This window comes from Gracilinanus agilis, chromosome 3 (assembly GCF_016433145.1).
Source record: "Gracilinanus agilis isolate LMUSP501 chromosome 3, AgileGrace, whole genome shotgun sequence".
NCBI classification, from domain to species: Eukaryota; Metazoa; Chordata; class Mammalia; order Didelphimorphia; family Didelphidae; genus Gracilinanus; species Gracilinanus agilis.
The window spans coordinates 140302401-140327814 of record NC_058132.1 but is presented as its reverse complement, the minus strand read 5'-3'; the positions used below and the strand labels follow the sequence as shown (position 1 = coordinate 140327814).

At 36.9% G+C, this 25414-nt stretch overlaps 1 protein-coding gene across 2 annotated transcripts in view; it reads left to right on the top strand.

Moving 5' to 3' along the window:
* Positions 1-23498, top strand: part of POLR1D (RNA polymerase I and III subunit D) — a 54631-nt gene extending 31133 nt beyond the window's left edge. For both annotated transcript variants that reach the window (XM_044668284.1, XM_044668283.1), the window contains exons 2-3: positions 7996-8070; positions 21502-23498. In XM_044668284.1, the coding sequence (XP_044524219.1) occupies positions 8054-8070; positions 21502-21769 (285 nt within the window). In that variant the 5' untranslated portion in view covers positions 7996-8053 and the 3' untranslated portion in view covers positions 21770-23498. The remainder of the gene's footprint in view (positions 1-7995; positions 8071-21501) is intronic.
* The last annotated feature ends 1916 nt before the right edge of the window (positions 23499-25414 follow it).

Genomic DNA, 25414 nt, shown 5'->3' with positions numbered 1-25414 from the left:
TTGTAGATTTGACTTGGTTCCTTATATATTTGAGAAATTAAACCTTTGTCAGAGAGTTTTGTTATAAAAATGTTTTCCCAGGTTGTTGCTTTCCTTCTAATTTTGATTACATTTGGTTTTGTTTGTACAAAACCTTTTTAATTTGGTATAATTAGAGTAACTCATTTTATATTTCACAATGTTCTCTATCTCTTGCTTGGTCTTAAATTCCTTTCTTTCCTATAGATCTGACAGGTATGCTATTTTATGTTCACCTAATTTATTTATGATTTGACTCTTTATATTTAAGTCATTTATCCATTTTGAATTTATCTTGGTATAGGGTGTAAGATGTTGATCTAAACCTAAATTTTCCCATACTGTTTTCCAATTTTCCCATCAATTTTTGTCAAATAGTTCTTGTTCCAAAAGCTGGGATCTTTGGGTTTATTGAACACGATATTGCTGAGGTTATTTACCCTTAGTCTACTCCATTGATCCACCCTTCTGTCTCTTAGTCAGTACCATATTGTTTTTTTTCTTGTTTTTTTTTTTTTTTAAACCCTTAACTTCTGTGTATTGGCTCTTAGGTGGAAGAGTGGTAAGGGTGGGCAATGGAGGTCAAGTGACTTGCCCAGGGTCCCACACCTGGGAAGTGTCTGAGGCCTGATTTGAACCTAGGACCTCCTGTCTCTAGACCTGACTCTCAATCCACTGAGCTACCCAGCTGCCCCAGTACCATATTGTTTTGATGACCACTGCTTTATAGTACAGTTTAAGATCTGGTACTACTAGACCCCCATCCTTCACATTTTTTTCATTATTTCCCTGGATGTTCTTGATCTTTCATTCTTCCAAATGAACTTTGTAATAATTTTTTCTAATTCTACAAAAAGGTTTTTTGGTAGTTTGTTAGGTATGGCACTAAATAAGCAAATTAATTTGGGTAGGATTGTCATTTTTATTATAAAAGCTCATCCTACCGATATGCAATTAATGTTTTTCCAATTATTTAGATCTAGTTTTAATTGTGTAAAAGTCGTTTTGTAGTTGTGGTCTTATAATTCCTGTGTTTGTCTTGGTAGATAGATTCCTAAGTATTTTATATTGTCTAGAGTGATTTTAAATGGAGCTTCTTTTTCTAACTCCTGCTACTGAATTTTGTTGGAAATATACAGAAATACTGATGATTTATGAGGGTTTATCTGAAGTTGTTAATTATTTCCACTAACCTTTTAGTTGATTTTCTAGGATTCCTTAAGTATACCATCATGTCATCTGCAAAGAGTGATAGTTTAGTTTCCTCATTGCCTACTTTAATCCCTTCAATTTCTTTTTCTTCTAATTGCTACTACTAGCTTTTCTAGTACAATATTAAATAATAGACGTGATAATGGGCATCCTTGCTTCACTCCTGGTCTTATTGGGAAGGCTCCTAACTTGTCCCCATTATAGATGATACTTGCTGATGGTTTGAAATATATAAGGTTTAGAAGCAATCTCTTTAATAAAATGTATTCCAAAAATTTTGCCAAGAATTGGAATCAATCTTGCCAGCTTGCAGATTTTGCTCTTCTCTCTTGTTTGAACATTGGTACATTTGCTCCTTTCCAATCCTGTAACTCTCCATAACCTTTTAGAAATCATCAACTAGCTCAACAATCACATTAGCCAGTTCTTTTAGTACCCTCATTTATTTCATCTGAGCTTCATGATTTAGCTTAACGATGTCTGTTAAGGACTTTCTTGCCATCTCTTCACTTAACTTACCTTTAAGCTTCCTGATAATTGTCTTAATTTATCCTTTCCAGTACAAAAATCATTCTGCTTGGAAAAGAAAACAGAAGCAAAATAAAAGTAAAGTAATTTAGCCTTTTCAGTGTGATCTAGCTTCATCATTCCCTCTAAACTAAGCATCAGTTCTAATAATTTCCTTCCTTTTTGAAAATGGTACAAGTCAGTAAACCTCTCAACTGCCCTGGTTTTGGCAAACAAAGAAATATAGCAGATATCTATAGGGCCGAAGTCTTATCTTCATGATAGGTTCATGATTAATTTTCTAAAATCATCATCTTTTTCTTCCTTTGCTACAAGTCCTGCCTTCCCACAATGAATACGTATTGCTTCTAAATAACTCCCTCCATAGATTCACCCAAAAGCTTTCTACTCTTCTCCTCCTTGAAGATAATGTTATAAATCAGTGATAGCAGACCTATGACACAGGTTCCCAAGATGGCACGCAGAACACTCTCTGGACACATGCACTGCCCTTTCCTCTTCTCTCCCCCCACCCCCCACCCCCGAATTCATTACTAGGAAGCAGAGGGAGCTTCAGGCAGAGCTGTTCCCTTCCACCTCTCCATTGTTCCTGTGGACATTTTTTCACATCCCCTGCCCCTCTGCCCAGCAGCCCAATGGGAGTGCACAGGGGTAAGGTGGGCAGTTTTTAAGCAGCAAAGCTAAAGGGGAGCACAGTGCTCAAGCCATTCCCCTCCCACTCTCCATACTCTGAAGACATTCCTCATTTCACCCACCCATCTGCCTAGCAGCCCAATGGGAGTGCTTTCTCCCTCCCCTGTGTGGGGTAGGCACATGGGGGGAGGTGCCTAGCACTTGGTCTGGGGGGTCAGGTCGGGGCAGGGCCTGGCATTCCATCTCTAAAAGGTTTGCCATCACTATTATAAATGAAAAGATGGCCAGATAAAGATATTTATGGCAAAATAAATTATTTTCCAGTGAGGGATCAAGGTGTCTTCATGGAAGAGTTTTTTTCTTATAGCCGTCAAGAAAAGTATATCACTAAGAGATGTGGAGATGGTGTATTTTTTATTTTTTTAGTTGCCTTTTATAAATAATGCACAGCAATAGAAAGGATCAGGGAATAGCTAATAATTTTTTTTTTAACCCTTAACTTCTGTGTATTGACTTACAGGTGGAAGAGTGGTAAGGGTGGGCAACGGGGGTCAAGTGACTTGCCCAGGGTCACACAGCTGGGAAGTGTCTGAGGCTGGATTGAACCTAGGACCTCCCATCTCTAGGCCTGGCTCTCAATCCACTGAGCTACCCAGCTGCCCCCGCTAATAATAATTTTTGCTTAAATTTAGAGTTTGTTTATGCAAGGGAGAAAAAGTAAAATAAGTCTAGAAAGGTAAAAGTTAGAGCTAGATTATGGATCTTTTAAAATATTAGGCCATACACATATATAAGAATATATACAGGCATGTGTGTATGTATTTATGTACATACATACATGTATATATATCATGTAATACGACTTCCACCTGTACATCTCAGAAGGTGGGCTTTGTGCCACAGGCAATTTGTAAGACCGTTACCTCTTCCTTATGAGTTTTGAGTGAGTCAGGCAGACTACAATCATGGATCCTTGTGGTCAGTATCCATAGAATTTTTTTAAAGATTTTTTAAATTTTATTTTTAGAAAAAAAATTTTCCATGGTTACATGATTCATGTTCTTACTCTCCCCTCCACCCCTCTAGACACCCCCTCCCCCATAGCTGAGGCGAATTTCCACTGGTTTCTTCATATGTCATCGATCAAGACCTATTTCCATATTATTGATAATTGTACTGGAGTGGTCATTTAGAGTCTGCATCCCAAATCATGTCTGCATCAACCCATGTGTTCAAGCAGTTGTTTTTCTTCTGTGTTTCCTCTCCTGTAGTTCTTCTTCTGAATGTGAGTATCATTCTTTTCCATAAATCCCTCAGAATTGCCCTGGATCATTGCATTGCTGAACTTTTTATATTAAACTTCCCTTGCAAATGCACCAAATGTTCATGTTCCTGTCTAACACCTCAAGTCACCCAGTTTTACAACATGGCCTTTTTCAATTTCTCCTTCCCCCTCATACCACATAATCATTTAGTTGCCAAATCTTGTCATTTCTGCCTCTCTAGTATCTCTTCTAGCTATTTCCTTTTCCTAACTTGCTTGGCCATGACCCTAGTTAAGGCCCTCATTACTTTTTGCCCAGACTATTACAATAGCTTTCTTATTTGTCCCCCACTCTGAAGTCTCCTCCCATCGTTCCACTGCCGGAGTAATTTTCCCAAAGCACAGGTCTGGCCTTGATACTGCCATTCTCAATAATTCCAGTGTTTCCCTATTGAATGTGAAGTTAAATATTATTTTCATATTTATCTCATACTTTTAAAAATAAGGAAGCACATTAAAATGCATATTTAGGTTTTTTACTTTTTTTAAACTAAAGGTGCATGATCAGAAGAGTTTGGAGACCTTTTGCTAGAAATAGCCCAACTTTAAAATGAACTTTGGAATATAGTCCTTTTATAAGTTGAGAACTGTTTATGTTTCTTTCTGGAGTTTTTTTTAGAGTTACGTTGAAAGGGATATTTGTGGTTCACATATGCTTGCATGTATTTATGGAGGAAATATACAAACTGACCTATCTCTGGAGACCAGAGAAGAGCATTTTTCCTTCTGGCCTTTTTTTATATAGTGAGCACAAAGAAAGGAAAGGAGAATATTTGTTCCTAAGAGTTATGGCTCAGGGGGCAGCTAGGTAGCTCAGTGGATTGAGAGCCAGGCCTAGAAACAGGAGGTCCTAGGTTCAAATCCGGCCTCAGACACTTCCCAGCTGTGTGACCCTGGGCAAGTCACTTGACCCCCATTGCCTACCCTTACCACTCTTCCACCTATAAGTCAATACACAGAAGTTAAGGGTTTAAAATTTTAAAAAAAAAAATTTAAAAAAAAAAGTTAAGGCTCAAAAGTATTTGTTATAGAGCCCAACAAGATAATTTTTAGTGAACTGCTGTAGGAGATAAGAAGTCTCATTTCTTGGTAGATATAAGTCAGAGTATAGTTTGCTGATCAGATTCATTTATCTGTAGTTGATAACATAAAGCTCAGCTATAAAACATCTAATTTAATGCTTATTTGGGGGATATCAGGGCTCATGTTGGTTGGTAGGTATATGTGTTTCTGTTTCAGTGTGATACAGTGAACCCTCATGTTAAACTTATAGGTTTAAGATAGTAACTAGGGTAAAAGTCAAAGTACAGGAAAGTGGCATAATAGAGAAATATATTGGGACTATATGGGCAGTTAGATGGCACAGTGGATAGAGTGCGAGGCCTGGAGTCAGGAAGACTAATCTTCCTCAGTTCAAATGTGGTCTTAGACACTTACTAGCTGTGCGACCCTAAGCTAGTCACTGGATCCTGTTTGCCTCAGTTTCCTCATCTGTAAAGTGAGCTGTAGAAGGAAATGACAAATCACTATCTTTGCCAGGAAAAGTCCAAAAAGGATCATGAACAGTTGGACACAATTGAAACAACTGAACAACAACTATACTACTTTATAATATAAGCATTTGTTAAGCACTATATTATGTTAGGTACTCAAGGATACAAAGATTTAAAAAAGAGGCCAGGTGATTATGTTCTCTAAAGAAAACCAATATGTGCATACGTTTATATACCAAATGTATGGTACATGTATATATTTATATACCAAATAAATACAATATAGTGGGGACACATGTATCCAGGGAGATCAAGAAGATACTCGTGTAGAAGGTAGCTATAAACTCCATCTGAAAAGGACTTGGTCTTATATAGATTGTGTGCTGAAGTGCAGTGTTCTATATACTGTAAGCATTTGCTGTTCATTTTCAATTGGGTCTAGCTCTTCATGACCCCATTTGGGGTTTTCTTAGCAAAGACACTGGAATGGTTTGCCATTTCCTTCTCCAATTCATTTTATAAATGAGGAAAGGAACACAAACAGAATCAAGAGACTTGCCCAGGATCACACAGCTAGTGTGTTTCTGAGGACAGATTTGAATTCAGGTCTTCTGACTCCAGCCCCAGTGCTTTTATCCACTGCATCACCTAACTGCATTAGGCTCTCTTCTAAGTGCTAGAGTAACAAATACAAGAAAACAAGATAGTTTTTACTTTCAAGGACCTTAGATTATAATAGGGAAAGACAAACACAAAGTGGAGCTTTTAATGAGAAGACAAAGATTCCAGAATAGAGACATCTTGAGATGACCAGGGCAACTGATAGAGAGATGGAACAGACAATGAATATATATATATATTCATAACAACAGTGGCACTTACATAGCACTTTAAAATTTGCATGGCCCTTAATAGGTGTTGTCTCACCACACTAGATTCTCAAGGCCTGTGCTGACAGAAGTTCTGAGAGCTAGGAAGTTTGCCAGTACAACCCCAGTAATGATTTTGTAGGAGGCTTGTTTGGTGCCAGCCAAATTAGAAAGTCCCATCATCAGATCTTAAATGCAGATAAAGATTCTACAAAAGTATAGGAGAGGTATATCAATTGAGGAGTGAGGACACATGTTGAAATCGCACATCCTTAAAATTTGGAAAGATCAAGTCCTAGGACGTGGAGGCAAGGCATGGATTCAAATCTTACACCTGACATTTTTTCATTTTATGTGACTCATGTAAACTTTGAACTGCAGTCTGTTTACCTTTAAAACAGAGATGATGCCTGTAGTATGAAATTGTCATGAGGCTTAAAGGACATAATGTCTGTTATATTGTTTATAAATTTGAACATTTTTATGTAAATATCATGTTTATTCTAGTAGTCTACCTAGAAAAGAAAAAAATTTTAAGTGATTTAGTCATCCTGTATTGTTTAAGATATTAAAACTATCTTGCTTTCTTGTATTTGCAACTCTTGCACTTAGCAAAGATCCTAACACAACTAGGTGGTACAATGGAAAAAGCATTGGGCCCAAAGTCAGGAAGACCCAAATTAAAATCTGGCCTCAGATAATTACTAGCTATGTGATCCAGGACAAGTCACTTGATTATATTTGTGTCCATTTTTTCATGTGTAAAATGAGCTGAAGAAGGAAATGGCAAACCATTTCAGTATCTTTAAACCTCAAATAAGGTCAATTGGCAAAGTTGTTACTGAGATTTTTCTCTTTTTTGCATATTTTTAGAGATTTACAAATAAAGGACTTATATGTTAGGTATCCAGGCCCAATCCCCATACATGTATATAAATATGAAAACTGATGGTTAGACCTCATAGACATTTTAAAGAAAAATTATTTGTCCTAGAGAAGAAAGATAGCATACTTGGAAATTTTGAAAGTCTAATTGGGAAGGAATTAGATTATCATAATGAAAGACAAATTTGAACTTGAACTCCTCAGAAGGGTTAGGGTGTAAGTTTCTAAAATCATTGACTTGTTATCTTTATTTTTCTTGGATTCTGGCATTATCTCCCATGATTATTATATGAAATAATTAATGCTCATTCACTTCTTGAATGTCTTAACATTAGAAATCTATATAAAACAAAAGGCAAATAGCTCAGTTCTAGACTTAGGGTCAGGTTCTTATATCCCATCTTGAACTCTTTGGGTCTCAGTTTCCTCATTTGTAAAATGAGGTTTAAAATCCCTGTAGTCCCTGACTCATTGGCTTATTAAGCTCAATTGAAATAATTTGTGGAAAGCACTTTACAAATATTAAAGAACTATACAAACACCAGCTATTATTCTAATTGTACTCAAACAGCATATAGAGGAGGAGTGCTTAGTCTGGGGTCTACAAATCCTCAAGGAGTCAGCCCATTGAGATTTTAGGAGATCTGTGAAGTGGGATAGAGAAAAAATATTAAATCTTTATTTTCCCTATTCTTTGATTTCCCTTGTATCTTTATGTGCTTTATATATTTATTAATTTAAAAACATTTTCCTGAGATGGAGTCTGTAGCCATCACCAGAGAGTTAAAGGGGTCCCAGAAAGTGAAAAGGCCACTGGTTAAAAAGATTGTATTTTTCATCTATGTTTACATGGTAGTTGCTGTCCATTTTAGTTAGATAATCTAACACTATAGTTCTTGTAAGTGCCAATTTTCTGAAACAAAATTAGACATTTCTTCTTTAGAATATATATTTTTCACTACATTTTCTGTTTTATTTACTTTTAAGCTTTGCTAATCTATTTGTTTTTCAAAACTTCATTTTCTCCCTCCAGGAAGGCAATAGAAGAACTTCTCAAGGAAGCTAAACGAGGGAAAACTCGAGCAGAGACAATGGGGCCTATGGGGTGGTGAGTTCTCATAATAATCTTTAGTGTTTTAACATTAAGAGAGGATATTATAAGAGGCAGTGTACTAAAAGGTGTCTCTGCATCTAAGCACAATAATTCTGACTTCATTGATTCTGAATTTGGAATAACCCAGGCCTTCTAGCCTGAGGTTTACTTTTGTACTGCCTATAGAAATAAATGACATTGAAGACCCTCTAGCTCAGTGATTCCCAAAGTGGATGCTACTGCCCCCTGGTGGGTGCTGCAGTGATACAGGGGAGCAGTGATGGCCTCAGGTGCATTTATCTTTCCTATTAATTGCTATTAAATTTTTAAAAAATTAATTTCTAGGAGACTAAGTAATATTTTTTCTGGAAAGGGGGCAGTAGGCCAAAAAAGCTTGGGAACCATTGCTCTAGCTTGATCTTCACTTCTATTCAGCAATCTCTATCTTTATTGACTTCTTAGTTCATTCCCTGTTCTCACACCCTAGCTTGAAAGTTACTGAACTGAGAATGAGACCATTCACTTCTCAAAACTTCTCTGACTTAATCCATTCCCCCTATGGCTATATGTGAAAAGGTATCCTTGCTTCTCACGAATGCTGATTCCTCCACTGATAACTTTTAATCACAAGCTCTCCTACCTCTAGATCCTGCAGTCATTTCCTCCAATGCATTTTCAACTTTTTACTTTCCACTTATTCCTTCCTGTTTGAAAGCAAACATTTATATCTCCCAAATTCTAAAAAAGACTTTCTGTGACCCTTCTATCTCATGTCCCATTTTCCTCCTCTTTAGTGTGAAATGTCTTTTAAATGTTCTCTATACCTAATGTCCCTCTACCCCTGAGGCAGTGTAGGACAGTGGAGTTTTTAGTAAATGTTTTTCCTTGATAGAAACCCTAAACCCAGGAGTCTTGTGATAATATACTGAGTCAGTTTTATAATAGAGGGAACACTTAGGCCATGACTAAATGTTTTGTATATAACAAAGTAATTAAAGAAATGGTTGGTTTATGACTGATTCTCAGGTTTTAAAGAGTAGGTAAGAATATGAAATTAAAGAGTAATGCAAGTGTTATCTCCACCAGGAAACTCCCTGATTGACCCACATGTTCTAGTTGGTAACAGCCTTACTTCTTAAACCTCACATAATACTTTTTCCTTTTGCAAATCTCAATGCATTATCATTTGATAATGATACATATTATCATTACAGCTCCCAAGAGACAGAAATTCTTTCCTAAATGTCTTTCCTAAACTGTTTATCTTCCTCAACTCCTAACATACTTTTCAATGCACAGTGAGTATATATTCAGTGTTGGATGAAGGATATATAGGTTGCCCATAACTTAGGAACTGATGTATCTTGAGTAAAACTGTTCTGTTGGAGAAAAGAGGAGAAGGAAATGAAGAGGGCACATCTAACATTGTTTGGTTCTCTAGCAGTCAGTGCTTGACAGTCTCTGGTCAGAATGTCAAGGGTCACTTCAGGATAAGGTGGCATCATATCTTTTTTAAGTGTGTCATTTATTTATCAATTACATATAATAACAAATTTCCACATAAGTTTTCCAAAGTAATATGATCCAAATTGTCTCCCTTCATCCCATCCCATCCCTCTCCCACTCCTGGAGCTGACAAACAATTTGATCAGAGTTATACATGTATTATCATGCAAAACACATTTCCCTATTGTTCATTCTTATAAGTGAATAATCATATAAAACCCAAAACCCCCAAATAAAAATCCAAATAAACAAGTGAAAAATTGTATGGTATCATATCTGATAGCAGTAGAGTAGCCTGGGTTAGGAATCAGAGGTCATTCAGTTGACAAGCTGACTAGAAAATCATCATGCTGCTCATACAAAGATCAGCTTGAAGGATGCCACATATTTTTACCACCTATAGACTGTTCATTTGGCTCTGTCTTAAGAGAAACTTTTCATCTTAAAGGGTTGACTACAGCAACTACAATTTTCCTGTGAAAACCCCATATTTAACCAAATTTAGGGCATGACTATTCTAGCATGAAAGGATCAGCTGCTTAGGTAAAAAAGTCCTAAATTTAGTGAGAGTGATCCTCTCCTAAGGCCTTATTCTCTGGGAGGGAAATAATTCTGACACTATTGGGTTTTTGTTTTGTTTTGGGAGAAGGTTTGCTTATAGATTATTTGCTTGGTTTAAACTTTCATATAGGAACTTTATTAATGGTGGTTTAGATTTTGTAGGCCAGGCCACAAATTAGTTTATGATATGCCTAGAATATAATAATAGTATTTCATCTGGACTTAGCCATCATTTATAACAATGTTTTTATTTTTAAATGTTTTCCAAATTCCAATTCAGAGCCAAAGAAGCATATTCTCCTTATGGAAGCCTAATTCTCTTTTAAATGCCAATAAGGAGTTGAGACTATTAAGTTTGTCTACAGAAAAGTCTTGGGGGGGGGTGAACTCTTAGGTACTTAGAACCAATAATATATTAACTTACTCTGTCAATTGAGAGCACTTCTCTAAACCTATTAGTGCCTTCTGAGTTTGGGGAACAAAAGGATCGCATGAAGTAAAAGCTCTGGACTTTAAAACCTCTGAATTTAAAAGTAGAAGTGAATTTCTCTTGGTGGGGGAGGGTTGTATGAGGGAGTGAGCAAGAGTGGTGAAAGGCTGTTGAGACAAACCATGGAGGGAAGGGAAGAAAGTGATTAAGATGAAATCATATATGAACACAAATCATATGGCTATCTTCCCTTCCCCCTCAGTTGAGGGATGATCATATTGAGGAGCATTTTCAGGATTTCTGGAAATATTTGAGGTATGATAGGGCTTTGAACAAATTTCTAGGCTATATATAAATCCTTCATGGTACTATCTGATGGTCCATGAAAAGGGTATACTTTTCTATAGTCCAAGACCAGGGCCACTTGTGCCTGAAAAGTCCTAGGCTGAACCCAAACCCAAACCCAGATCCAGCCACTGACCAGCTCCCTCTCTCAGCCTTTGGTGTCCTCCATTCCCAGAATCTCACCACCCTTCATTAACCTTCTAAGTGAAAGAACATACCTAGTCCCAGCCTCTCTGCATCACCCTTTAGAAACTTAACTTCTCTCTGCATCTCCCTCACAAGTGTTACCCCTTTGGCTTCTGCTCTTTCACTCCCTAGACCTGTAATAATTAATGAGCAACGATTTCAGAGACTACCATTCCTTGTCCCTTCTTTGTATTCTGTCATTCTTGTATATCCAACCCAGCCCATGTCCATGCCTTTCATTGTGCTCTCTGGAATTTATGTTCCATAGAAAACAAACTTCTCTTCAATCTAGAACTGGCTTTTCTCTACTCTTCCCATGATATCCTTCATGGAGACCTGGCATCCTTCCTGATGACACTGCATCCCAACTACCCTCTCCAGCATTGACTGTACCTTCTTTTACACTGTTGGGGTTGGAGAGAATCTCTAGAGAACCTAAATACTCCTCTCTGTTGTCACTCACTTTTTCTCTTTGCCTTCTTCACTTAGTAATCTTTCCTCTTTTGAAGTCCACATAAAGATTTCCTCTGAGCCAAAGATATAAAGCTATAGTATACTAATGCCCAGATCATTCTCTCTCCTTTCTCACCATCTTCCTCTCCTCAACATTTGACCTTATGCTATGGGGCTTCAATATTCACATAGGTGCTCCCATTACCTCTGCCTCCTTAAGTCCTTTGATCTACCCCTTCATTCCACTATAGCTACACAGAGGAATGGTCACATAGTAGATCTTGCTATTAGCCACAAGTATTCTATTTCTCTAATTAGAAGCTTTGACTTTGTCTGACTAAAATGATAGGAGGCTTTCATTCTACCTGTCCCTATCTTCATCTTTCTCTGTTCCCTCTACCCTTTAGTACTTTCTCAAACCCTGCCCCAGCTTCCTTCTCCCTCTCCAGGCTTAACCTAATAGTTATCTATTTCAGTTCTGTACTATCCTCTGCTCTTGAATCCCTTGCCCCTTTTCCAATTGCTGCTCTTCTCTAGTTAAAGTTCAGCCTTAGATTACTCTTTAAACCATCTTTAATCCTACACATGAGCTTCTGAACAAAGAAATGAAATCTCACAGCCATGCTGAGTAGATAAATTACAAACTCATATTTTCCAACCTCTTTTGAGCCTTCACAGCAACAAAGTAATATTTTTATTCCTCTCTCATTGGTTCTTCACCACAGAAACTATTCCAAACCTTGTCTTCCCTCAGGTACTCTATTTCTCTTCTTAGAGGTAACTAAGTGGTACAGTGAATAGAGCCCTGGGTATATGGAGTCAGGGGCACTTGAGTTCAAATTTCATTAGCTATGTAGCTCTAGACAAGTCTCTACCATAGTTTCCTCATCCATAAAATGAGGATAATAATAGCACTATTCCTACTGTTGTTGTGAGGGTAAAAGGAGATATTTGTTAAATGCTTTGCAGGCCTTCGAAATGCTATATAAATGCTTCCTATTACTATCATTATTATTATTATTGTCATCTTTTATCACCTCAGATCTCTTAGTTGTATACCTTGTCTCTTTACTGGGAAAAAAAAATTGACATTTGATATGATGTGCTCTCTCCTCTCCTATTCTCTTTAACCCAAAACCTGTTTGACATCATGTCCCACTCTCTTCCTTTCCCTCATTCTCTGATAAAGAGAGATGTAGCTTTCTTACAATGAACAGCTCCCTCTACATATGTACTTAATCTCATTCCCTTCTATCTTTTCTACTAGATTGCAACCTCAATTATCCTCCCTTTCCCCTCTAATCTTCAACCTCTCCCTATCAACTCCTTCCTTTCCTTCTGTCTTCAAATATGCCCAGCTTTCCCCTATCCTTAAAAAAATCTTCACTACAGCCTTTCATTCTCTCAGGTTATTAACCTATCTCTCTATCTTTCTCCTTTCTTTTTCAGGTAAACTGAAAAAAAATATCTACACTCTCTGCCTTTACTCTCATTTGTCTTCCAGTAGCATTACCAACTGAAACTATTATCTCCAAAATTATCGTTTATTTCTTAATAACTAAATCTGGTGGTATTTTCTCATTTCTAATCCTAGACTTGACTATTACATTTAACACTTAACCATTGTCTCCCCTAGATACTCTTTCCTCTCTGGGTTTTTGTGACACTCTTCTCTCCTTTTTTCTTCTCCTCTCTGATTACCCCTCAGTCTCCTTTGCTGACCCATCATCCATATTTTGCTGGTGAATGTTCTCCAGTATTCTAGTTTGTTTTTTTTCCTCTGCATACTCATTAGCTCCTATTGGTTTAATGATCTCTATGCAGGTGACTCTAGAATCTTCATAGCTCTTCCCCCCCTCCCCCCACACTGGTCTCTCCACAGTTACCTATTGAACATTTCAATCTAGATGTTCCAGATTTTTTCTGTCAAAAGCTCCACCATCTCTCTAGTGTCTTAGGTTCATAATCTTTATCCTCCATTCCTCACTCTTCCTCACCTTTTATATTCAATCAGTGGCCAAATCTTGCCTTTTCTAACTTTAATAACAACTTTCCCATCTGACTGATCCCTCCCTTCTCCTGACAGAAAGCTTAGGACAGTGTCTAGCCTGTGATCTCCTTTCTTCAAGTCTCTTACCCTACTGCCAAAGCAATTTTCCTTAAACTCAGATCTGAACATATGACTCCTACTAATCCAACCCTAACAGCTTCTAATTGCCTCTGGAATAAAATATAAACCCTCCTAGTTGGCTTTTAAGTCCCTGCACAATCTGACCCCAACCTGTTTGGATTTAACTCTTCTTCTGTCCTTCTACAATCTAGCCAAACTGACCTTTTTTCCATTTCTCAGTTTCAACACTCCATAATACTACCTGTGCCCTTTGCACTGTCTCTCATCTTATCCCTACCTCACCTCTACCCCATAGAGGTCTCTCGCTTACTTTATGATGCATCTCTGTTACCATCTTTCAGATGAAACCTTTCCTAATCTCCCAACTGTGTTCTCCTTCCCAAACTATGTTTTATTTAACTACCTTCTGTCTATGTATATGCAAGTTTTAACATTATAGATAAAGATTTCAATGTATTTTGTTGAATATCTTTGGCTTTCATTTTTTATGATTTTTCACTGGACTGGTCATTGGATACTACTGAAACACAAAGTGAATGTCAGGAATGGTACCATGCTACATGGGATCAGATTTCAGTATAGTACTTAGAGACCAAAAAAGAAATTCTATGCCAGCAGTCTTCAGAAAACTATAATTTGGGGCTGGGGAGGTGGTGGGGGTAGAGTTCTTCCTTTTTGACTCAAGGCAGTGCCCCTCAGGGTCACTTTCAGGTCACTTCTGTTGTTCTAAGAATATTCTCCATCTTCCCTTCTGCCAACCCCTAATGGTATCACTGATGCTTGGCTACAGGTCATTTCTCCACTGGCAAGGTTCATTCTTTGCAGACTTAAAAGTGAGCATCTTCCATAAGAGTAAGGAAAGACTTTGTTCTATACCTGAGCAAGAGGAATTATTTTACTTTGCTTTACTAATTACTTAATGCATATTACAGAGTTCTCAAAGGGATGATAGAACATGATTTGTGTTCTTAAAGAATTTTGAGGACCTTTATAGTTGCCTTTTTTTTTTTTAAATAAGAGGCACTACATCTTCTCCTTTCATGATCAGTAAGAAAGATCTAGGTGAGATGGTTATTCATGCCAAAAAGAAACTGCTGAACTAAAGAAAATTAAAGTAAGGTGCCATTCTTTATTTCAAATGGAATGTGGTCATTTGGTGCTATAATTTCCTGGATGTAATTCAGCAGAGGGATCTCTTTAGAATCTATTCTTGACTTGAGACCCCATGGAGCCTAAAATTTTGGCACATGTGACCTCCTTTTAGTCAGCATAGAGTAATTTGTAAACATAAATTTCAGAAACTTGGCTTAACTTAGTTGCCTCCAAAGCTATTTTCAGTCTATTCACATTTACAGTACATTAGCATGTTTATAAGCCAATACAGTTTAGACTGAGGCATTTTGATTATGGTATTTGTTTCTAAATAAGTCTGAGAAAACTCACAGTAAAGAAAAGAACATTTCAATAAATAAATGTAGTAGGGATGGAATTTGAGGTTTAATTGCTTTTCTAAATTTAAAAATAGTTTTATGTTTCATACAGTATTTTTTCCTTTGTTCTAAATCAATCTGATTACTAAGGAAAAATTATTCTATGCAGACCTTTTAAGAAATCAGCCAGTATCTTTGAAAGAAAATTCATTTCTCTCTAATTTGAGGACTGGCCTTCTCCAGCTCCCTCACCACTTAAAATGTTGGAAACTGAGGCACAGAGAAATTGCCTGGTGTCAACCAATAAGGGTCAGAGGTAGAACCCAGTGCCTGGGATCCTCAGGTTAGTACTTTTCACATTGTTCTTTTCACAGTAGTACTCTGTCACATTGCTTTGTTCCTATGATGTATTATCTGATGACACCAAACCATTCTTGTGCCCCATATTCCTTTCACATACAGTAGTGAAGATGAACAGGAATCTGTGAGCCTTGAATGTATTATCATTGGCTTTCCCATCAGTGCAAGTGATTTGTTGATATAGCATTCTCTTTACATTCTCTCTTAATTCTGACACTGTTTACATACCTTTTTTGGTTTACTTAACTGCTCTTTTCATTATTGTCCTTGCTCTTCCCCTTCATTTTATGTTTATTTTGCTCCTAGGAGGTTGTAATAATAGAAGAATGCTACTTATTTAAAAATTATTTGGGAGAAAATAGCTATATAAATCAAAACATACTTGTAATCTGAAATAATTCTTTCTTAGGGACACTTTTGCTTATTGATTGCAGGGAGTGCAACATGCCATTAAGGTACTTTACACATGCCATAATAGGACTTTTGTGTACAAAATAATTGAGAATTGGCATTTGTAATAGTGAGGATTATGTCACAGTAAGGAACATTTTCAGGTGGCCACATGCGGCTTTATTTTATGTCAATATTATAAACTGTAGCACCATGGGTGGTGGAGATGGTAGTATTGAACAACAAAGTAAATAATAATCAACCAGAACAAAATTAAAATGATACCCTGGTTCCATGCTGTTTCAGGAATATAGTACTGTCCTTGCCTCACACTTTACAGAGATGTTATTTTAGTCTCACAGCCTTAGTCATGCAAAGGGAGTATACTAAATGGAAATAATTGTTTTCTGGGCTGTGAATAATTTAACATACATACTTGGGCTAGGACAAATATGGACCTGCATAAATATAATGGTATTGGATTAAGTGGTATTAAATAACTGAAAATCTGGCTGTAGATGTCAGCCATTGATTTTGATGCTAACAGACTGCTTGATTTCTCAAAGCTTCAGTTTCTCCAAAGAAAAATTGAGGCTAATTTCTGGAACACATCATAGTTAGGCCAAAGAGCAGGTAACATTGGAAAATGGTGCTTCTGATAGAGTTACTTTCAGTTTATAACTGAAATGTGATACAAATGGATGGAACCATTTTTTCCTTCATTGTACATACTTTGCTTTTCTGCTGGCTGTTTCCATATTGGCTTCTCTATACTGGTATGCTTCATTAAAAAAGTAAGATCAAAGACCATCATCACCCAGGCTCCAGTTTCTGTTGCCAGTTTGTCTTAAACAATTTCTCACCTGTCATAAGCTTTTGGTTGCATTTTAAGCATGGCTCATTGCTATTCTTTCTCTTCTTTATCTCTCTTACCTATAATTACCTTATTGCAACTTGATACCTCCCCCATTATTTGGTTTTCCTGCTGCCACTCCTTTACCCCTAAGACATACATTCTTGCTTTACACTTAACTATAAATATTGAACATTGGATGAGTTGCTTAACCTCAGACTCATTTTCTTCATTAGTAAAATGAGTTGGACTAGAATAGATGATCATTAAGTGCCTTTCCAGATCTAATGGTATGATATCTTCTTTGGATATCTGGCTTATCAGAACTTGGTTGCTATAGAATAATTTTCATACCTATGATTTTCATTATTAATGGTTATTTTTTGCCTTCCATAGACTAATGACAAATTAACAGTAATTAACATATTAACAGTAACAAAATAAAGAAATGACAGCTAAAACTGGGCCTGGAAAAGAGAAGGGTTTCAGCAGGCATGTTAGTCAGTTCACTTGATGAAGGATAGTGTTCACAAACACACAGAGAGAAGGGAGAAGAGAGCAGCTTGAGAAAGAGGCATTGACAGACAGCAAAACCTGCCCTCAAGTCCAGTCTCAGACTGTGGTCCTAGACGAGTCTTTTGATTTCCCACGGCTTCCATTTCTTCAGATATAAAATGGGAATAATAAGAGGCCCTGCCTTTTACCAAGGTAAAAATTGTAAATCACTTAGCACCGGTGCCTGGCACAGAGTAAGAGTTATATAAATGTTAGCTATTATTATTTATTGCTGTTGTTATTACTTTTATTCTAAGTGTTTGTGTATGGCTTATTGCCTCTAGTAAACTTGTAAGATCCCCAAGAGTGGACACTGGTTTCTTCTTTACATTGTAAGATTTAAATTAATATCCAATAACTCTAAGTATTCTATTTTATAAAGTTTATTAATAATCACTTGAAGTAGAAAGAAAATAAACTAAAAGAAATAGAAGTTCAGACCTAATCATCTAACAAAAAGTATAGATTCTCCTGACTGGCATAAAGCCTGCTTTCCCAGTCACAATCAGGGGAAAAGAGAGAGGGGGGCGGGGTCACACACAAACTTTATCTCCAAAATGTAAGCACTAATGTGAGAACAAAAGTGGGATGTTGGTATTTAGAGTCCTGGGGAGCAGATTCTAATTACACAATCCATAATGCCATTTTGAGGATAAAATGAAATAGTATTTAGAATGTGCTTTGCAGACCATAAAGTATTAGATAAATGCTAGTTTTGATTATTATTAAATAAAAGAGGTCAACAGTGAATGTTTGCTTTTGGCTGTGATATAAAGTAAGTAAAAGGAAATGGTATGGAATAAATCCTGGACAGGGGTGTGATGTGGGGGTAGGGCATATATAGATGATTAGTCATATATGACGTAGTGACCACATTTGAGGGATTCTTGGCAGAGATACTAGAGAGGCTTGCCATTTCCCTTTCCAGCTCATGTTATAGACGAAGAAACTGAGGCAAACAAGATTAAGTGAGTTGCTCAGGGTCACATAGCTATTAAGTGTTTGGGGCCAGATTTGAACTTAGGTCTTCCTAACTTGAGGCCTGACTCTACCCACCATGACACCTGTTGCCCTGGGGGGTAGGATGGGGAATACCTTATTATGGAGAAGGCTTTTGAGTTTGGAATTTAATCTGTGGACAGTGGTTAATCTGATGACTTTTGAGCCAGAGGCTGGGGTTGTCATATGACCAGCTTGCTGGCAGGCATACAGAGGACCTCTAACACTCTTGCTCCTGGATACAGAACATGCACTGTATTAAATGCACAGGTTTCAGGGCTCATGCAGCTTCAGTGCCCTCAGTGATCCACTAGCAGCAAATGAGGTAGCTGGGCAGGTAGAGGCCTTACACAAGATGTGAAGCTTGCAAGTCATAGTGGGGTTTCATATTAACAAAAACTCACATTTATGTACTACTAAGTATACACAGACCTAGCAATGAAGAAGGGAAAGTGTTACAAACATGATTTTTCTGGGGAGACCCTGTGGGATCAGTAATGATCTCACCAATCAGATAGTAAGAGAAACAATGAATAGGTTTGAGGAACAAGGCATAGGCATGGGGTTTTACTGCATGGTGCATTGTGCTAAGCCTTGCAGATCTTGCATGAGTGTTACCTCAGGACTGAATGAAGTCAGTTTTGCTTGGGCATGATAGTTTAGTCCCCACTTCATAGTTCTTCATTGGGAAGATTATTTTGGCGGGAGTGAAAAGGATTTATTGAATAGGGTAGAAACTAGAAGTCAGAGAGTTCAGTTATGAGATTTTTACAAGAACTCAGGCCAGAAATATAAAGACCCTTTTGGTAGGGCAGTGAGAGTGAGGGGGAAAGGGTTGATATAAGATCCAGTAAGTCTGAATTCATAGGACTTGGCAGACAATTAGATGTAAGTTTTGGAGAATATATATAGGTTTTCTCCCTTCTGATTTGAAAGAAATACCATTCCTTTGCTTTTTAAAATACAAATCAGGTAAAACATTGGTTCGACTACTTTTAAATCTTTGAAGACAATGCCTGGGTTTTCAGACTCTAGGTACCGTACGTGCATACAAACATTTATTTTCTTCTACAACCTATTTACTACAAACGTATGAAGTCTAATTCTTTTTGGCAAACTGAATTGCTCAGAGCAAACATTGGCACAGCTCTGTTTAAAAGCACAGTTTTAGGGGCAACTGGGTGGCTCAGTGGATTGAGAGTCAGGCCCAGAGATGGGAGGTCCTGGGTTCAAATGTGGCTTCAGACACTGCCTAGCTGTGTGACCCTGGGCAAGTCACTCAACCCCCATTGCCAAGCCCTTACCACTCTTCTGCCTTGGAACCAATATACAGTATTGATTCTAAGATAGAAGATAAGGGTTTTAAAAAATAAATAAAAGCACCGTTGGCCCTTTTAAGATACAATAGAAATAAACATTTGCATATGCAATCATTCCTAAGTACTTCATTGTTTTACTTAACAGTTTTGAAGATTAATTTGTTTACCTCTATTGCTAAAACAAAATATATTAATTAAAAGGCTAGAGCTCATCTTTCAAACCTGGTTTCACTATATGTTGCTGAACAAATAGCTTTTATATTTGGCATGAGACATTGGACCAAGTAGGTACTGACCTCAAAATATATGCTGGTGTTTTCTTGGAAAATGTTCTAGATATCAACTTGCTTTGAGGCATTTTGAATCTTTCTCAAAAAGATGGTAGGAAGGATAGGCACAGTTCCCATAAAAACTGGTAAATCAGAAATTAAAGAAAACTTCTCGATTGCACTGTCATCTTTCTTATTTACACAATTTAATAATGAAGGAGGAAGGAGGTGTATTTTACCAAACTTTGCTAATTATTGTTTGTATGTTTGAGGATCTTAACACTACCCTACAAACTCATCATGAGGCAATATCTCTGAAAATGTACCTTCCTTGCCACAATAGGTCACTGTGTCTAAGCTCTGGTTAATGCTTAACTTTTTATAGAATTCTGGGCATAATCAATGTTAAAAGTTTTATCTTTAATGTTGTTATAAAGTCTTGTAGCATTATGTAGCATAATAAATCAGGTTTCTTATGAAACCTCTTCTGTGGCATTTCATTAAGAATAAAATTTTAGACCATAAAGTCAATCAAGGAAGTAATATTTGCTTCAGGAAGATGGTAAAAATGTTACCAGACTCTACTTAGTTCTATAATTGAATAGCAATTTTCTTCTTCTGGTAAGCTTCCAGTTCTGTAATAATCTTTCACTAAATATACAAAACTAATGATTGAGTCCAATCACCAAAAGATTATATTTTATGGGTGCCTATAACATATACAAAATGGGAAAACTGACAACCTTTTCTTATTTTGTTTAAAGTCCTGAGATTTGATTCAACAACACCAGCCAAGATTAAATGTGGGAGACTTTACTAAAGTGGACCAGTTTCATCAGTACTATTCAATTGTTGACTGAATAGAATAGGCTCAGAAATGGGTTTTCTGGAAATGCCACAGTTTTTCTGAAGTTTTATGGCATGTTCCCAGAGGGAGGTGGAATTCAGATTGCAGAGGAGTAACATGTAAAAAGCCTGGAAAGGTGAGATGGGAGGGGCAGCAAGTATGGAAGCGTGATTATTACTAGAGAAAAGAAATAAACTTTTCAAGAAATAGACTTTAAAGTACAAATGAAGATTTCAAATTTTTTTTTAAAAAGGTAACAAAAAAAAGTATTCTAATGATAGCATTATACTCTGATTTTGTTGTTTTTTTTTTTAAGGAAAATATACACATATTATTTATACATTATATTTTTCCCCACTGGATCCATTATATGGGTTCAATTGAATCTTTCCAGACTATTTTACATTGAGTTCATAGATCAAATTACAATTAATGCAATAAGAAAACTTCCAATTCTAACAGATTTGGAATATGTTTCTTAAGGGCTAGAGATTTAATGATAATAATAATTTGCCTGGCCACATAGGCTTTCAAATTCATTTTGTCCCTGTGAAAATAAGCACTGATTGTCTTAATATGTTGGTGTGAAGTAATGCAGCTGTTCAGCCATCAGTCTCAGAAATCAAAGCTATCTTTGATTTTTTTTCTTTTCCACTTGTACTCCAAGTTTACACTAGGTGGCATACAAGGAAAGCTGAAAACATGTAGAAACTTGATGCTCTTGAATTTGAATACTTAAACAATAATGTTAACATTTAGTTTTTTATCATAAGTTGCTATTTTGTCCTTTAATTGTTTTGATGTTTTTATAGGATGAAGTGTCCTCTTGCTGGTACAAATAAAAGATTTCTGCTTAATACAATTAAGAACACGTTACCCTCCCAGAAGGAGCAAGACCAGGAGCAGAAGGAAGACAATAAGGAACCCGAGCCAAGTCAGAACCGGAAAGAAGAAAACCCAAAGAAACACAGAACTCATCCGTACAAACACAACTTCCAGTCTCGGAGAAGAGTTAGTTATTCTCCTCCAAGGAAGCGGAACACCCAGGAGAAGTATGAAAAGCAATCTAACAAACGATGAGGCAGGCACTGAAGAATAGGCAAGAACTGTTACAAGCAATGAATGTCATTAAATTTTGAACTGGGAAAGTGTTTAGCTTTCTTTTAATGGAGAAGGTTGTTCAAGTGCAGGTCTTTAGCTAACAGGGAAGACAGCTAAGAAAACAGTAGATAGATATTTTGTTGTGATTTTTAAAGAGTCTGTTGGTCATAAAAAATGATCCAGTAATTCTTCTTTCTGAAAATTAATCCTAAGGGTAGAAGTCTTGACACGTTTATCATATTTCAGTAGTGTGTAGATATTTGTTATTGCACCTTCTTTTGAAAGTTAGTTTGGAAATAAACAAATCTACACTTAGATTTAAAGTTTTTCAGAGATTGTTCAAACTCGTTCATAAATATCTGTTGTATTTCAATTGTGGTCATTTTTCAGAACTTGGAGCAAAACTGAAACTCCTTTAACTCTGTATTTTAGATTTGGGAGTATCAAATTTAATGTGTTCAAGAAGCTAAACAGCAGAAATCTTCTGGCTGTGGAAAACTTTTAAAAACCTCCCTGTAAGCTTTCAAGTGCTAAAGTTTGTCAAGAAATTTTTTAACATCTCTAGGACTTATTTTTTTTTAGATCACAATATAGAGCATTCTTTATATGATTTTGAATTTACCTAAGATAAATTAATGGAGATGAAAAATCCATCTCTGTTTTCCTCTTGCAGCAAAATTCTCATGTGTATAAGATACATTTTTTCCTGAATTAATTTTTTCTGAATTTTTCTCTAGAGCATATAAATTGAGAGGAATATAGTTTGGTGCTTTAGACATAACCCTCAAAACTAGACTTACTGTGCTGCTGTGTTTGATGTTGAGGATTTTTATTCAGTGCTCTTTGGTTTTTCAGCTTAAATCCCCTAGTATAGATATCACAGTGCAAAGTTGTACCAGAAATCTTTTTAACAGAAAGTGTGTTGGATTATCCTCTCCCCGCCCCCACCCAGTGTTGGCATAAGCATTTCTTGATATGATTCTAAATCTCACAGAGATTCCACTCCCACCCCCACCCCCAAACTCAGAACTACATAACAATGTATTCCTAGTCCACAGAGAGGAGAAGAGTCTCTCTACTCCCTTCCCAAATTTTCCAAGGCGGCTGGGCTTATGCCTGGCTGCCCCCAGATAATCACTCAGCCACAGCCATACTCCCAGCAGCCAAGAAAAGCTCTTTCTATGCACTGAAAATCAGCACATTAGAAAGGCCAGCTCCAGAGTGTTGTAGAGGAGCCAGAGAATGCCATGACAAAATTGCTCTGTCTTCCCCATTGCTACCCTACCACACCCTCTTTGTGTGCCCTGGGCCATGCATCCAAACTTTTCTATGAAGCCCAAGCTTCTGTGTGGTCAGAAGCTTGTGCATAGAACCACTCCAACTAGGAGGATGGGGGAAAAAATTCCTCATTCTTTCCTTTTGCCCTCCTTCCTCCTGCCAAAAAAAAAATGTAGGGGGAGTCCTTCCATAACTTTCCAATAGCTAATTCCCACCCCCATCATACATAGAAGGAAGAACTGAGTTAAACTTGACTTTATACAGAAGTTGTTATGCTTAAATAATCTTTACATCTGTATTATTTGTGTTAATTTATTTTACTTTGAAACATTTTGTATTCAAATATCTATTAGAAACAGAAAAGTTAAAAAGTTGGGATTTTTTGTAAATTTTTGCTTTAAATGAGTAAAAATAAAGTTAAACTGTGTCACTTTTGTGCCGTGTGTTTATTACATAAACCTGAAAGGCTTAAATATCTTTTTATACCAGGTAGCTATCCTGAAATGAAATTACACAGAAGCTGGGTTTTGCCTATTATTGACAGTCATTTTCATATACATTATAAAAGCCTATAAAATAATCATTGCCTTCTAAAAAGGCATGGCAGTTTCTAAAACTAAAAAAGAAAAGTTTTAAAGCTGCATACAGCTAGCGAAATATAAGGATTCAAATCTATAAAAGGATGATATGTCAAAATCAGCAGAAAGAGGGGCAAGATATCTTATTATCTCTAGATAGAGAAAGGTCCTGTGTGGTTATTTATGAAGAATATTTGCACTTCTGCCGTGACTTTCATCTAAGAAATTGCATTTATCCTTAAACTCTTTATTCAGTCTGTCAGATAATAGAGATAGGCAAGGTAGATCAAGCCAGTCAAAGAGTGGGTACCTAGTCCTACAGAAGTTAACCTAAAAATGGAAGGCTGAGGCCTACAGTGAACTGAATAAATACAGGGTGCCAAACAATTGTTATAACTAGAAGGAGAATTGAGCAGATGAAATTTATGCCTTCCAAACACTTGCATTTCAATGGGAATATTTTAATCCTCAGCACAATCTGTTTAAGAACTAAAAACACATTTTCTGTATGGCCTGTTACAATTTCTCTTCATTGTATATCCAGTTCTGTTCCTCTGGAGAAATGTATTCATTTGTGATCTTTTACATTACGAATTGAGGGGGATTTGGGGGAAACCTTGAGGAAAATTACAGATGATGAACGGTTCTATTGGCAAATCTAAACAAGAGAATTGAAACTCTTTCCAAGGCTCATCAGCTGGGGATAAGTTCAGGTTAAAAGGAAGAAGCTACTTTTCTGTTGGATCCTGTTCCTGGTGATGTAGGTCTCTCTACCCCCTTTCCTCCTAGGGAGTTCCTTCTCATTTAGCATTTGTTTACAAAGCTTATGGTACAGCTGCTGCTTCAAAGAGATTAGAGATAGCTGCTTCTGTAGCCAACAAATGCCCCCCATAGTTATTTATTAATTTAGGGTTACTTTTTCTGGTTCTGGCCCCTCCTTGCTGTCCCTTTTCCCCCATCATCCTATGATTGCTACAGACCCTCTTCCACAGACAGTAGAGCTCAGACCTTGGGTTCCTTCACCACTCTATAGTGCAGGGGTCGGCAACCTTTTTGGCCATGAGAGCCATAAATGCCACATTTTTTAAAATGTAATTTCGTGAGAGCCGTACAGTGTTCACAGTGCGCACTTCTGTAACAGAGCCTGAGATAAAATTGACTTTATGGCTCCTGCAGAAAGAGCCATATCTGGCCCTCAAAAGAGCCAGATATGGCTTGAGAGCCATACGTTGCCAACCTCTGCTATAGTGCATCAAGGCAGACACTCAAAGTCCATAGAAGTTAGCCAAAGATAGCAAACAAATTTAATATGATGCCTGTCAGACAAAGTTTCTTAATGGGAATTTCCCATACAGCAAGATTCTACACATTAAAGAATTGCCATATTTTTAGTGATGGCCATATCAATACAAAACCTCTCCAATACCTTAAACCAAGATTTGTTTCTGAGCTCTTCAGGAAATGGGCTGCCTTCCAACAATTAATACCATTCTGATTACTCCTTTGAAGACCAGCCTTTCAGTCAAAATGTGTCCCCCCAAGGTTTTATTCTATGGCCTTTCTCACCCTGACAACACCTCTCCCAGTGGTCTCATCTGTTCCCATAGACCAATGACTCAGATTTACCAGTGAACTCCTGACCTCTTTTTTCAGCCTTTGAAGTATTGCATCCAATAGAGTGAACCTGATTTTCTGCAATAAGTGTATTTCCTAAAAAGTTAATTATTCATTCCAGTTATCCTCTTAACTACAATTAGAAATCCAGAAA